At 40.6% G+C, this 13,171-nt stretch overlaps 1 protein-coding gene across 3 annotated transcripts in view; it reads left to right on the forward strand.

Annotated features, from left to right (window-relative positions):
• Positions 1-12,459, forward strand: part of PRKD3 (protein kinase D3) — a 97,800-nt gene extending 85,341 nt beyond the window's left edge. For all 3 annotated transcript variants that reach the window (XM_043604155.1, XM_043604153.1, XM_043604156.1), the window contains exons 15-19: positions 2,825-2,986; positions 3,224-3,322; positions 5,994-6,261; positions 8,394-8,479; positions 9,583-12,459. In XM_043604155.1, coding sequence (XP_043460090.1) covers positions 2,825-2,986; positions 3,224-3,322; positions 5,994-6,261; positions 8,394-8,479; positions 9,583-9,756 — 789 coding nt within the window. In that variant the 3' untranslated portion in view covers positions 9,757-12,459. The remainder of the gene's footprint in view (positions 1-2,824; positions 2,987-3,223; positions 3,323-5,993; positions 6,262-8,393; positions 8,480-9,582) is intronic.
• The last annotated feature ends 712 nt before the right edge of the window (positions 12,460-13,171 follow it).

A 13,171-nucleotide genomic window follows, 5' to 3' on the forward strand; every position in this document is an offset into this window, starting at 1 on the left:
TGGCACTCTCACGGCTACTGTGTTAATGGGAAAATGTCATCAGAAACTTCAGAGAGAAATTTCTGGTTATACGCTGTGGTATAAATTCAGCATTTCCCCCACCTCTTCTTGGAAATTACCCAAAAGCTACAAGAAAAATGATAAGCAGAAATGTATACTGTGTCTTTAATAAAAATAGAAGAGAGTTCAGATCTACAAAATAGGTAGGAGTTTTCCAGAAACACTGCAGGGGGAGCCAGGGGTGCGTGCAGGAAGAGGGGCCGCAGTCAGAGCAGGTTTTGCTGGCTCTTTCTGACCTCTCCAGTCGTGATATCCTCTCCAGGTCCCTCCTCAAATAGAAGGCCAAGGGGGTCATGATCTGGTAAGATTTAATTCAAGGGAAAACAGTAAGTGAACTGAAGAAGGGCACTTTGACAGTGGAAGAATGCAGATCACAGCAGATTAACAGTGGCAAGATTTATAAAAGGAAACTAGAGCCAGGGAGGAACTGGCAAGCACTTAGTGGTCCTGGCAGATGAAGTAGCCAAAACTAACAACGTAGAAGGCCTAAACAGCAGAAGCTAATCTAACCACTTGATACTGACATCTGTGTCCTAAAAACAGAGAACAAAGAATACCTCATTAATTCAAAAAAGCCATAGGACAGTGTTCTTTGATCCTAATGCAATAAAACTAGAAATAAATTACAAAATCAGAAAACAAAAAGCTCCCACCTCCTGAATTTTTTTTTCTTAAGTAGGCTCCACGGCCTGCGCAAAGCCCAGTGTGGGCCCGAACTCCCAACCCTGAGGTGATGACCTGAGCTGAGATCAAGAGTCAGCCGCTCAACCGACCGAGCCACCCAGGTGCCCTCTGAAACAAATTTTTTAATATCTTAATTCTTAAAGAGCAAAGTCAAGATGTCAGAGTATTTAGACAATAATCATGAAAATATATCAGCTTTTAGACTATTGCTCAGAAAAAAAAAACTATAAGCTCAAGTATTTACACAAGAAAGAATGAAAATAAATGAATTAAGAATCCAACTTGAGAAGTGAGAGAATGACGGGGGCCTGGCTGGCTCAAGTGGGAGAGTGTGCGACTGACTCTTGATCTCGGGGTCGTGAGTTGAAGCCCCACGTTGGGTGTAGAGATTACTTTAAAAAAAAAAAAGTTAAAGAATGAACAATAAACTTAAGGAAAGCAAAAAATAAGAAATATGACCACAAATACTGAAAAAAATGTAAAGGCATTTTGAGATTTTAAGATGCTGCCGTGACCAACTTGATCAGATAAATTTGAACACCTGGAGAAAATGATTCTCTATGAAAGTATAACTTCCCAAAACAGACTCCAGAGGAAACAGGACATCTAAACAAATAGAAGTTAAGAGACAATAATGTTACAGCGTACTTCTAGTTTTGTATGTGTATACATACGGCTTCACAGGAGAGTGGGAGACGGACAACTGCAGCATGGGGACAGCCAGCCACACTACCAACTCTTAAGTTGATCAGAGTTGTGATATTCTGAGTCTTCCCCTTGCTTACCGCTATTATCACACGCATTTCACTTTTGTTTATTTATAAAGCTGTGACACTTTATATTTTGCTACTTCGAATACCACCTCATTAAGTTGTTTTAAACTGATTAGTAAACAGTATTTATTTCGTGCTTGCTAGTCATTTTTTAAAACACCAACCATGATTCAGACATTGACCTAAAATGACTAAGACAGAGTCTCTGCTCCCAGGGAACTTCCTAGGCTACAGAGTAAGATACACATGACATAGTAGCATGGGGTAAGTATTGCTACATGGATAGACGGTGTTTGCTGGAAACTACTGCAGTCGTCCCAAAGAGAGGTAACGTGAGCTGAAATTAAAGCAGTTACAGTGGGAATTGAGAGATGGCGGCAGGTTCAAAAAACATAGAGATGGCACTCAGCCTCACATAAGCCAAAAAGAAGTTTGCCCTTTTGGCATAATTAGGTACCCATAATAAGGAAAACAGCGTAAGAAAAATAGATTTCTATAAATAAAGAATAAAAGTTAAATCACTTGGGCCAATAGAGCATGTTTAAAATTGAATAGGGCGAATGAAGCCATGTTATTGAAGATGTGAAAATACAAGCAGAGGAATAGATTTATGTCCAGAGTAAAAAGCCATTGAATGTTTTTGAGCATGACTGACTTCTCAAATTTACTTTTGAGGAAAGTTTTTTGGGTTTTTGGCTTTTTTTTAAACCGACAAGATAGATTGCTTTTTTTTATTAGCAGAAACCGTATCACATTCAGCTTTCTATTTCACTAGCCCTGGTAACGTAGTGGTGCTCAAGAAACCTGAGGTGATGGAGGTAGAGATGCTGAGCCCGAAAGAGGGAAGACCAAATCGAGGCGTGATTGAAGATCTGGGCTTAGACAAAAAACTACCTTAAAAACAGAACCATTTCTTGAGCAGAGATACAGCCCCAAAGAGCCACAGCTCTGCGTAATTGACCATAAAGTTTGATTGGCAGTTGGTGCCCACTCGTGGACAACATAAACTTAGAGTAGAGGCAGAAGACAAAAGATGAGAAGGAAAAGGAGTAGTAATGGACAAGGGCAATTATGTAATCAGTTAGGAGGACCTTCCTTCCCCTCAGTGCATCCACTCTCCACCACAGATCTTGGCAAATCAGAATCCGTGATGCTGTTTGTTTGCTTTTAGTGCCTGTTGCCCTAAGCTGATTTTCTTCCCATTCTATGTGTTGCATACAGTTAATCGTAGCACATTGCTAGATATTTGCATAGTAAAACCATTTCTCTACTTAAGTTGGTCATATAAACATCCTGCAACTCTTCAGAATTTGCACCATCCTGGGATTGTAAACCTGGAATGCATGTTTGAAACTCCGGAACGAGTTTTTGTAGTAATGGAAAAGCTGCATGGCGATATGTTGGAAATGATTCTGTCCAGTGAGAAAAGTCGACTTCCAGAACGAATTACTAAATTCATGGTGACACAGGTATTTTAACTCTTTTTTGAAACGAGAATACTTTAAAATGAAAGAATTAAATAGCAGTGCTTTTTACATAAAGGGATATGGTGGGAATTATTAACCATGGAGAACAGAGTAATTAACACTTTGGTTAAATCTTGACGAACTGTGGTGGACTTCTCCAATTATGCCATTCGAGAGGTCAGGTGGGGGTGAACTATGATTTTTTCCAGGCACTGAAAAAACTGTTTTCTTCAATAACAGATCCTTGTTGCCTTGAGGAATCTACATTTTAAAAATATTGTGCACTGTGATTTAAAGCCAGAAAATGTGCTGCTCGCATCAGCAGAGCCATTTCCTCAGGTGAGATACTCTCCGGAACCTTGAGCCCGTATAATGAAAGGCGGTGGTGTCGGTTCGGATACATAAACATATTGACAGAAGTAATTAGCCTGTAACTGCCAGTGAGGATTAATCCTTGAATAATTTGAACTCAGAACTTACTCATATTGTTTATTTTCACGAAGACTTTTTAGACTTCAGCAGACCTTAAGGAGTATCTTTTTTGCATGTAGACTGTTTGCAGGTCACTTCTCCTCGTGGGCAGGGAATGAAGTTAGGAGAGGCCACCTTGGTTGGTGCCTGGTGCTCAGGACAAACTCCCCATAAGGCAGAGGGGTGACCCTACATTGGGGGACATAGATTTTGAGGCAGGCAGCCAGCTCCTCTTCCTCTTTAGGGCACTTTATTTCAAACATTTTCACCAAAACCTATGTCAGAATTACATTTCCCATCACTGCTATCACTCACATGCGTATCCCCTTTGTGTGTGTTTGTCCTGTGTGTGATGCACTGATTGTTTTACTTGGTGAGACTTCATTTCACTGAAGAGTGTTGACCTTGATCCAAAATTATTTAATAACCTACAAAATGGTTCATAAACCCAAAGTTTGAAATATTTTCCTGTGGAATATGTGTTGGCAGTGCCCATAACTATCAGCTAGACTCTCTCCTTCAAACTGTTGTTTATGTAGATTTGACACACGCACAATTAGTTGGCTACACTAAGGACAAGCAGCTGTTTCACTTGAGTCAAATACAACTCAGATCGTCTTTCAAAGAAAAAGACATATTTTTAAAAATTACTCAACTCTTTTAAGGAGGTAATCCTATTCTTTTACAATGCCTGTATGCTTAAAAGTGATTCCCTATCATTGTGAGGCCAAAAAAGGTTCCCTGGTAGTTGGCGTGATGTTTTAAATAAAGTGCTTCCATACGTCGTTACCTCATTTGATCTTCAGAATAGTTTGGGCAAAGGACGCACACCCCTACAGTGAGGCTAAAACTCTGTCTCTCTTACCTCTGTTAGGAACAAAGGGCAAATCACATCATTTACTTGACGTGCCTTTTTGCCTAAGTGCTAGCCATGGCCACACTTTATTCAGTTGCCAAACTGCCAAGGCAACTTTTCTTTATCAAGATGTTAGCTGAAATGCGGCATCTAACAACAGAAGAGTTCATATGTCTTCATGGTCAATAATCCTATTCTTCCAATACTCAAAGAGGGAATCACATTCAATAATGGCGCGGAACAGTTACCATAAAAACGTGCGTGAGGGTCCATGTCCTAGAAAGCCAGCAGCATTTGAATACACCTTCATCATACACTCTCCAGGCACTGTTGGTACCGTTGGTTTGTAGAGGCCAAATCTCTTTTTTCTCAATGTATCATAATGCTTTTTGTGAAGACAGTTTATGAGGCAGGGCATTTCCTCCGGAAAGTACTTGGCATTTGCTTGTTCGGCATGGATGCATCATTAATCACCAAAATCTGAACATCACTAGAAGATGGGCAGCAGAAGTGCTCTGAGCTCTGCCAAGCTCATCACACTTCCAGAACTTTCTTCCCAAAAGGACATTGTAGTAACCGTGACTACCTTCAGACAGAACTTTTTTCAAATCTAAACATCTCACTAGTAATAATTTATTCCACAGTCACAGGAAACACCTTTGCTCCTCTTTCAAGCAGCCTCATAGTTCTTTACTACACTCAAGTTATTTGCCTATTGACAGTATCCTTGGGAATATAGGTTCTAGGATTAAACAAAATAAAGGGTAAGTTTTAAAATATCAACTTATTTTTCATTCAGCAAACATTTACTGAGGGCCTTTATGTTTTCAGGAGCTGTGAAGTCACTGAGGATTTAAAAACGAAACCTATAATTCCTTTTCACAGAAAATTATCTCCTTTAAAGTCAGATGCTGAAAGATCAGCACCCTCCATTTCATCAAAAAACTTTGTGACCAGGGGCGCCTGGGTGGTTCAGTCAGTTAAGCAGCCGACTTTGGCTCAGGTCATGATCTCACCGTTTGTGAGTTCGAGCCCCGCATCCGGCTCTGTGCTGACAGCTCAGAGCCTGGAGCCTGCCTGGCATTCTGTGTCTCCCCCTCTCTTTACCCTTCCCCTGCTCATGCTCTGTGTCTGTCTCCCAATAGTAAATAAATGTTAAAAAACAGACGAACAAAACTTTGTGACCACTTACAGCACCCAGCTGGTATTTGACATTGTGGAAGCTAAAACTTCAAAGTGGTTTTTTGAAATAGGCACTAGGGAAGTTTTTCATACCATGTTGGCAGAAGATCACAGGACCATAAATGTATCTGCCTTTTGGGAAAAGCATATTTTACAATTTCCCTATCGACAATCATTTGACATTCGTGATCAGTACAGTTGGCAAGTGTGTTGAAATGATACAGTATCGGGGAGCTTGGGTGGCTCGGTTAAGGGTCCAACTCTTGATTTTGGCTCAGGTTATGAGCTGTTTGTGGGATTGAGCCCCGCCTAGGGCTCTGCACTGACAGCGCAGAGCCTGCTTGGGATTCTCTCCCTCTCTCTGCCCTCCCCTGCTTGCTCGCTCTCAAAATAAAAAAAACATAACTTTTAAAAATGAAATGATACAGTATCATTTAGGGACAGGCAGAATAGATTGACACATAGATAATAATACAAAACTAACATTTTTTTAATTTGCAGGTGAAGCTATGTGACTTTGGTTTTGCACGCATCATTGGTGAAAAGTCATTCAGGAGGTCTGTGGTGGGGACTCCAGCATACTTAGCCCCTGAAGTGCTCAGGAGCAAAGGTTACAACCGTTCTCTAGATATGTGGTCAGTGGGAGTTATCGTCTATGTGAGCCTCAGTGGCACATTTCCTTTTAATGAAGATGAAGATATAAATGACCAAATCCAAAATGCTGCGTTTATGTACCCACCAAATCCGTGGAGAGAAATTTCTGGTGAAGGTAAAAAAAAAAAAAAAAATTATAGCTCTGTGCCCTTTAGTCTAAAAATCTTTGTGATCCCAGATCAGCCTATTTCTTCTGACTTCTCTTTTTAATTTCTCATACTCCTCTTCCAAATTCAACCAGTTACCAGTTTGTGAGCACTCTTCCTCCTGACAGTCTCGTCTCTAACTTCCTTAAAGTTCCCACGCCTAGCACTAACCCAGGACCCAATTTCCTCCCTTTGAAACTACAAAAATACCTAGGGTTCTACCCGTTAGACTCTTTGACGGTGCTTCCCAGTCACCACTGCTGCCAGATCGGTCTTCAGGAAACCCTCCTTCCATCTTAACTGTGCCCTTACATCTCGGCCTCCCTTTAACCACATTGCATCTGTAGGTCTCTCAGAGATAGCCCAACTTCACCTTCTGCCCTCCCCTCCACTGCTCCCGATCTAAAACCTAGCTGCTGACTCTTCTCAGCTGCTTTCTGCATTTTGCTTAGACCTTTCCCTGCCTTCATTCCCTCCTCACTATTGAAATCCTTCCAGTCCTTCAGGGACCCCTTAGCCTGTGGCTCATCTGTGAAGTCTTCCCAGAGCCCCTCCTCTGAACTGTGTAAGATCTACTTAGGCTACTAGGAGGAGATATTCTCCCTGAAGTATTCTTTCTTTTCAGAATTACTTATTTTCAGAGACCTGTATTTCAGGTTCTTTATACCTACAATGAATGATATAGACATTCTTCAGTTTTCAGCTCCCCTGTGGACCAATCCTAGGAGGCATGGTAACATTTGTTTTCCCTGCCTGGTGAAGGTTTTTGAGCTTGCGGGCCCTGGTTCTGTACCCATCAAGAATGCCTTGGTTGGGTCTCTTTAGTTTACGGACACTGACAGGAAAGGCACACACTTCTTTAACAGCCCCATATTGAATAGAACCCTACTGGGGAATACCCCCACCTGGATTTAGCCAACCTTTGGAACACGGGCCTTTTTTGTTTTCCAAAAGTACCAGACCTAATCTTGGGGATTTGACAGTCCATTAAACTGGGAAGGTTTGAGGAACAACATGTAAAGGCAGTAGCAGGCTTTCTTTGTAATGAATACCTAATTGAAGAATATAGGAGTCTGGGTGTTCCCAGAATCCTCTTAGAGTTCCTGGGGCAGTGTGGTCTGTAGACTTCAGAATAATCAATTGGTGAGCGTACTAAAGCAAAAACCTGTGGCTAGATCTCAGAGGTTCCAGTTTACCAGTTGGAATGACACCCAGGAATGCATTTTTATAAACACCCCAAATGACTGATGCACATGGTGGACAACCATTTAAGGAACAATGGATAAAAGTTTGAAGTATTGAACACAGGGAAGTTCATACTTAAATACTGTGGTGTGCAGAAGAGAAACAGAACTGGTATAATGGGACTCTTCCCCTTGGTTCAGCCCTGGGTCCAGGCCTTAGTGTCGGTATTTCACGTGTATCGTCATACAGGTGGAAGTCGGTATGTAGCTACATGGTGGTTTTGGTTTTGTGGTATTCTGTTTCTTCAATAAGTGGGCAAAATAAGTATGCCAAGATCTCCCCACTCACACCAAAACACCATGAACATATTTGTATAAAACCTGTTAAGTATGCACTTTTGATGAGAAGTGATCATGCAAGTCCGGCCATATCTGTAGAGGCAAGGCAGTGGCTTTGGCTCCCTTGCAGACCAAGCCGGGGACTAGAGAACGGTGTCACTGGAGGACAGCAACAACACGTCAGTCTGTAATCAGTTTTTTAATTCATTTGCAAATAATAATACTAACACTTATGTGCTAAGTAAGCACCGTTCTAAGCCCTTTATGTGTGTTATTTCATCTTCTCAATAACCTCATGTTACAGAGGAGGAAAGTGACCCTCTGGCACACGCAGTAAGTCTACACTGTTAACCTGTACTCGACACCGCCTCTGTAACAAAACAGGCACACTTCATAAAATAGGTGCTCTAAATTCAGTGAACGTTTACGGGCCACTAACGTGTCAGCGGGAAGGCCATGTTCTTGAGAAAAGTCGTCCACCCTGTATTTCTGTGGCTTGAATGCCTTCCAGGCAGAGTCACAGTATGTGTGGGTGCCCCATACACCCAATTCACTGGTTGGATTTTCTCTCCTCTTAGCAATTGACTTGATAAACAACCTCCTTCAAGTGAAGATGAGAAAGCGCTACAGTGTGGACAAATCTCTCAGCCATCCCTGGCTGCAGGTAAAAAAACAAATCTCTCTCTGGTGATCCCCATTGGAGCCATTCATTGTAATGTGTCTCACCTAATCAAACTAGTCTAAGATCAGCAGATTCTACACGTTTTAGAATATTGTAAGTGTTCTTCAGTGATTACTTTGTACTATGGCTGAATCTCTGGAAGGTTTGCTGTGTACCATTCACATGCAGAACTGATAGGCAGTTCAACTCCCATAAACTGAAAGCAATGATTTAGCCTTTATGTAGGGCCTTTTATGCTTCATTTCCCCTTTCTGTAAAATAAGCATGTTATTTTGTCAAATAGATTTTGCTTTTAAGATGCCCACTTAAAAGATTCATATTTGCACTAATGATATATGAAATGCCATTTAAAATGTTTGGCTCAGGGGCGCCTGGGTGGCTCAGTCGGTTGAGCATCCGACTTCGGCTCAGGTCATGATCTTGCAGTCTGTGAGTTGGAGCCCCACATCGGGCTCTGTGCTGACAGCTCAGAGCCTGGAGCCTGCTTCAGATTCTGTGTCTCCCTCTCTCTCTGCCCCTCCCCCACTCATGCTCTGTCTCTCTCTCTCTGTCAAAAATAAACATTTAAAAAAATAAAATAAAATAGTTTGGCTTAATTCCCCCAAAAGCTATTGCATAGATTTCTTAAAAGGAACCCCCGAGCTTCAGAGTAAAGAGAAGCTTTAGAACTACTCTAAAGGGGACTGGGGTGGAGGTTGGCAGGTAGAATTAACTTCAAAACAAATGCACGGTTGCAGTGATTATTAAATTATCCTGATTCTAAGTACTTTCCCCTATTTTGAGGAGTAAGGTGGGGCATAAGGTCAGAATTTAGAACAGAATGTTTTAGTGATTATTATTAGCCATCTCAGAAGCCCCAGGCAGTTTTGTTTTAGTTTTAGTTTTAGAAACTAGTTACTTCCTTCATTAGAGACTCTAAATTTGAAAAAATATCTTCACATTGCTAATTTAAAATATTACGAATGGAACTTACTGTATAGCAAGTACTCATAGTAGAGACTGTCAATTTTGCAGCTATGGGGTTAGGAAAAAAAAGTTCAACGTATTTTATTTCTTTTATAGTTTATAATTCCATTTTTTTCTAGGACTATCAGACTTGGCTTGACCTTAGAGAATTTGAAACTCGCATTGGTGAACGTTACATTACGCACGAAAGTGACGATGCCCGCTGGGAAATACATGCATACACCCACAATCTTGTGTACCCAAAGCACTTCATTATGGCTCCCAATCCAGATGATATGGAAGAAGATCCTTAGTTGTCAATGAGCTAACGTCAGTAAGGAAGGATTTCACGTTATGGACTGATACTTTGCCACACAACTGTTGTTCTTTGTAGGTTATCATCTGCAAGGATGCGAAGATACGGGGAAATGTGATAAGGAATCCGTGACACCAATACTGTAGTTCATCGTGAGAAGGTACAAGAGGGGAAACTGAGTAATAAGAACACATAACGGAACCAAGATGAAGCTTTTCATAAATTTTTATAGCATAAGCAATGACTGGTTTTTATATTTTTTTCCTAATCCTTCACTTTAATAGTATAGTGGCATTTAATTTATCTTCCCTTTCCTGTTACATTATTTTTTAAAAAGGAGAAAAAGGCAGGCTTAGAGTCCAGCCATTGTATAGCTTGACCAAATCACACAAGAGTTTTAAAGTTGAGTACTAAATAGGTTTGCATTTAAAGAGAGAACTGAGGAAGGGCTCCCAGCATGCGATTTCCTGTGAGAACTCTAAATATTTGACCACAGAGGCATTGAGGGGGTTTCCCTGCATGCCTAGAAGAGGAGCTCTAGACTCTTGTACCTTTTTCTTTTTCTTTAGGTCAGTCGACTCCAAAACAGTGATCCCTAACATTTTGGAGTTGAAATTCTTAACGTGCTCTCTACAAGATAGAAATTAAGTTGTCACCTTTTGTGAGTATATTGGAAGGCCCTCTAAGATAATTTTGGGGTCAAATGATACTACAAACCTGGGGGGAGAACCCACTGGTCTAAGTGCAGAGGTAGTAAGTATGTCTTTTCGGAGCCCAGCCCCCCTATTGTGTACTCGAACTCCCGTATCTGTGACCCACAGCTCTGTGACACCACGGTTGGTTTCTGACATTCAGTAGGTTTAGGTGGGAACTTTCATTACACAGTTTATCTTTACAGAGTTGAATAATTTGAGGAAGAAAATTACTAAAAGTAAGGCCAGTGCAGGATCAGTTAATGCTGCAGGAAACAGCAAAGAACGTATCCAGTTTTTCTTCCCTTAGCTTATTGGAAGGTTTTACAGATATCCAGAATGTTTGTAAATCAATCATCTCAAGCAGTTTGGGAGAGTGGGTGGGGTAGAGCATGAAACACTTATTCTTTCATCTGCTCTGCTGATCACGTAGCCCTGGCCTTATAAATTGGGGGGGGGGGGGTTGTTTTGTTTTTTTACATTTCAGCACTGGCAACCAGCTAACGAAGTGTTTTTCTACTCAGATATAATATTTAAGAGGTTAGATTTTTCCATAGCTTTTAACAAGTTACTAATAGTTCCCCCCCCCCCCCGCAAAAAAGTTCAAGATCTAGCACCACCCACTTATTAAAAAACTAGCGGCTTTTTGTTTTTTCACTCCTCATTAATCACTGTAAGTTTTTTTCCTACAAAAAGAGCAACAAAAGATTGGGAGTCAGGAAATCCAGTCTTTTACGTCTTGGCTCCAATCTAAGCCTCAAGTTCCTCATCAGTCTAAAAAACGAAGATTATAACCTTTGCCTCTATTTTCCTCACAGTGTTGTGATGATCAGATATATAAGAACATACCCATATTCAATAAACTAAAAACCATAAAAGCATTAACTATCACTGCCCACTGAATTTGAGGTGGCAAAGGAAAAGAATGTCCCTGTATACAGTGTAAGAGAGGGTCTTAAGAGATCCCTGAAGCTACTCCCTTACCTAGGACTAAAATTACTGTGGAGATAGTAGCAAACGTGGTTCCCATGCTTTCAACTCAACATGTCTTTAGTTCCCCTCGTGACAGCCATGAGGGGGAGTACGTTATGGACTCCATCTCACAGATAAGGAAGCTGAGGCACAGGAAAATCAAGTACCTAGATGCTGGAGGTCACAGTTGGTATGTGGATTTGAACTCAGGCAGTGTGGCTCTAGTCCCTTTCCTCCCTCCTAACCATGTTGCTGCACTGCCTCCCATAAACCTCTCCAGGAAGCATTCCACAGTGTCTCCTGGTATTTTCTTCTCCTACAGGAGTTTAAAAAATTAATCCAAATTAATTTCACAAAACCTTTTAGAACTATAATTTCCCTGTGGGAAAGGATGGCTTCCCAAATGTGTCCAAACTAAGTCTGTTTATATCAATGTGCTAAAATGGAGTAGTTCTAAGTCACTAGGCACCCTATTGTGGTTTTACTACAGAAGGTGAAAATTAACTGGAATGGTTTGCTCTACTTATGTAATCAAACTACAAGCCATGAAATTAATTGCACTCTTTGTGTCTGTGTTGTTGAATGCCTAAGAAGTTTTCTTTAAAAATTTGTAAAGGCACTGTCAGATAATTTGGAGTAATTTACTCCAGATACTGTATAACCTGCATAACCTTTTTGTCTTGAAGTTGTTTTTGTATAAGAAATAATTGTTAGAAACATTTGGTAATGTACAAAGTAGTCTATAATGACACTGTTCAGTACATTTTTATATTTTTTGTTACATCCCACTTTTGTAAATATCCTCAAAGAAACCTGATAATAAAATGTATTTCCATATCACCATACTTTTCTATGTGAAAACCTGAGCTTATCTCTAGTAGAGGTATCCAAAGAAAATTTTATTAGATTGTGTTGTTTTCCCAGGCCTTGGTAAAAGAACTATTTTGGAAATAGTATTTGTAAATGGAACTAATGCTATATTTAAAACACTGATTTTTTTTTTTAACTACCTAAAATAAAAAACTCATTTCAATTTATATGAAACCTGAGGTAATTATCTGGAGGTCTCATTTCTTGGAATGAAAGTTTAGAGTAATTACAACTACAGATTTTCGGGAACTATCCTCAGATATTCACTACTGCCACTGCTAGAAGACGTACCATTCAAAGTAAATGTTCTAAGTTTTAAGATACAAGGCATTGCCTGATTCCTCCCATTAAATGTAAAACTACTAGATAATTGAGAGGGGCCAATATGAGGCATTTTCACCTTCCAAATTCTCCCAACCAAGTTTTTGAGAAAAGAAAATGCGGGGAGAAAAAAAATAAGGGTGGCTATGAATGGCCCAAGGCTGGGCAGCACGTGAAAAATAAGGCCTCCATCTTCATTTTAAGAGTGAGATTCAGAATGTTAGTCCTGTTCTGAGGGAAGCCAGAGAAGCAATAAAAAACCAAGGGTTGATCACTCCGCCAGCAAACTTCGAATACAGTTAAGCTGTAAGTTCAAAACATGGCTGGTATTCTTTTCCTTTAATCTCATAGGGTAAAAAATTTTAAATACCACAAAGGAGAATGAATTTCTACCCCTCAAACCCACTTCCATGTTGGGCTTTTTGTTTTTGTTTTGAGTGAGCGAGCACGTGTGCACATACAGCAGAGGAGGGGCAGGGGGATGGAGAGAAACTTAAGCAGGCACCATTCTCGGCGCAGAGCCTGACGTTGAGTTCTGGCTCACCACCGTGCGAGCAG

The sequence above is a fragment of the Prionailurus bengalensis genome, chromosome A3 (assembly GCF_016509475.1).
Source record: "Prionailurus bengalensis isolate Pbe53 chromosome A3, Fcat_Pben_1.1_paternal_pri, whole genome shotgun sequence".
Lineage (NCBI taxonomy): Eukaryota > Metazoa > Chordata > Mammalia > Carnivora > Felidae > Prionailurus > Prionailurus bengalensis.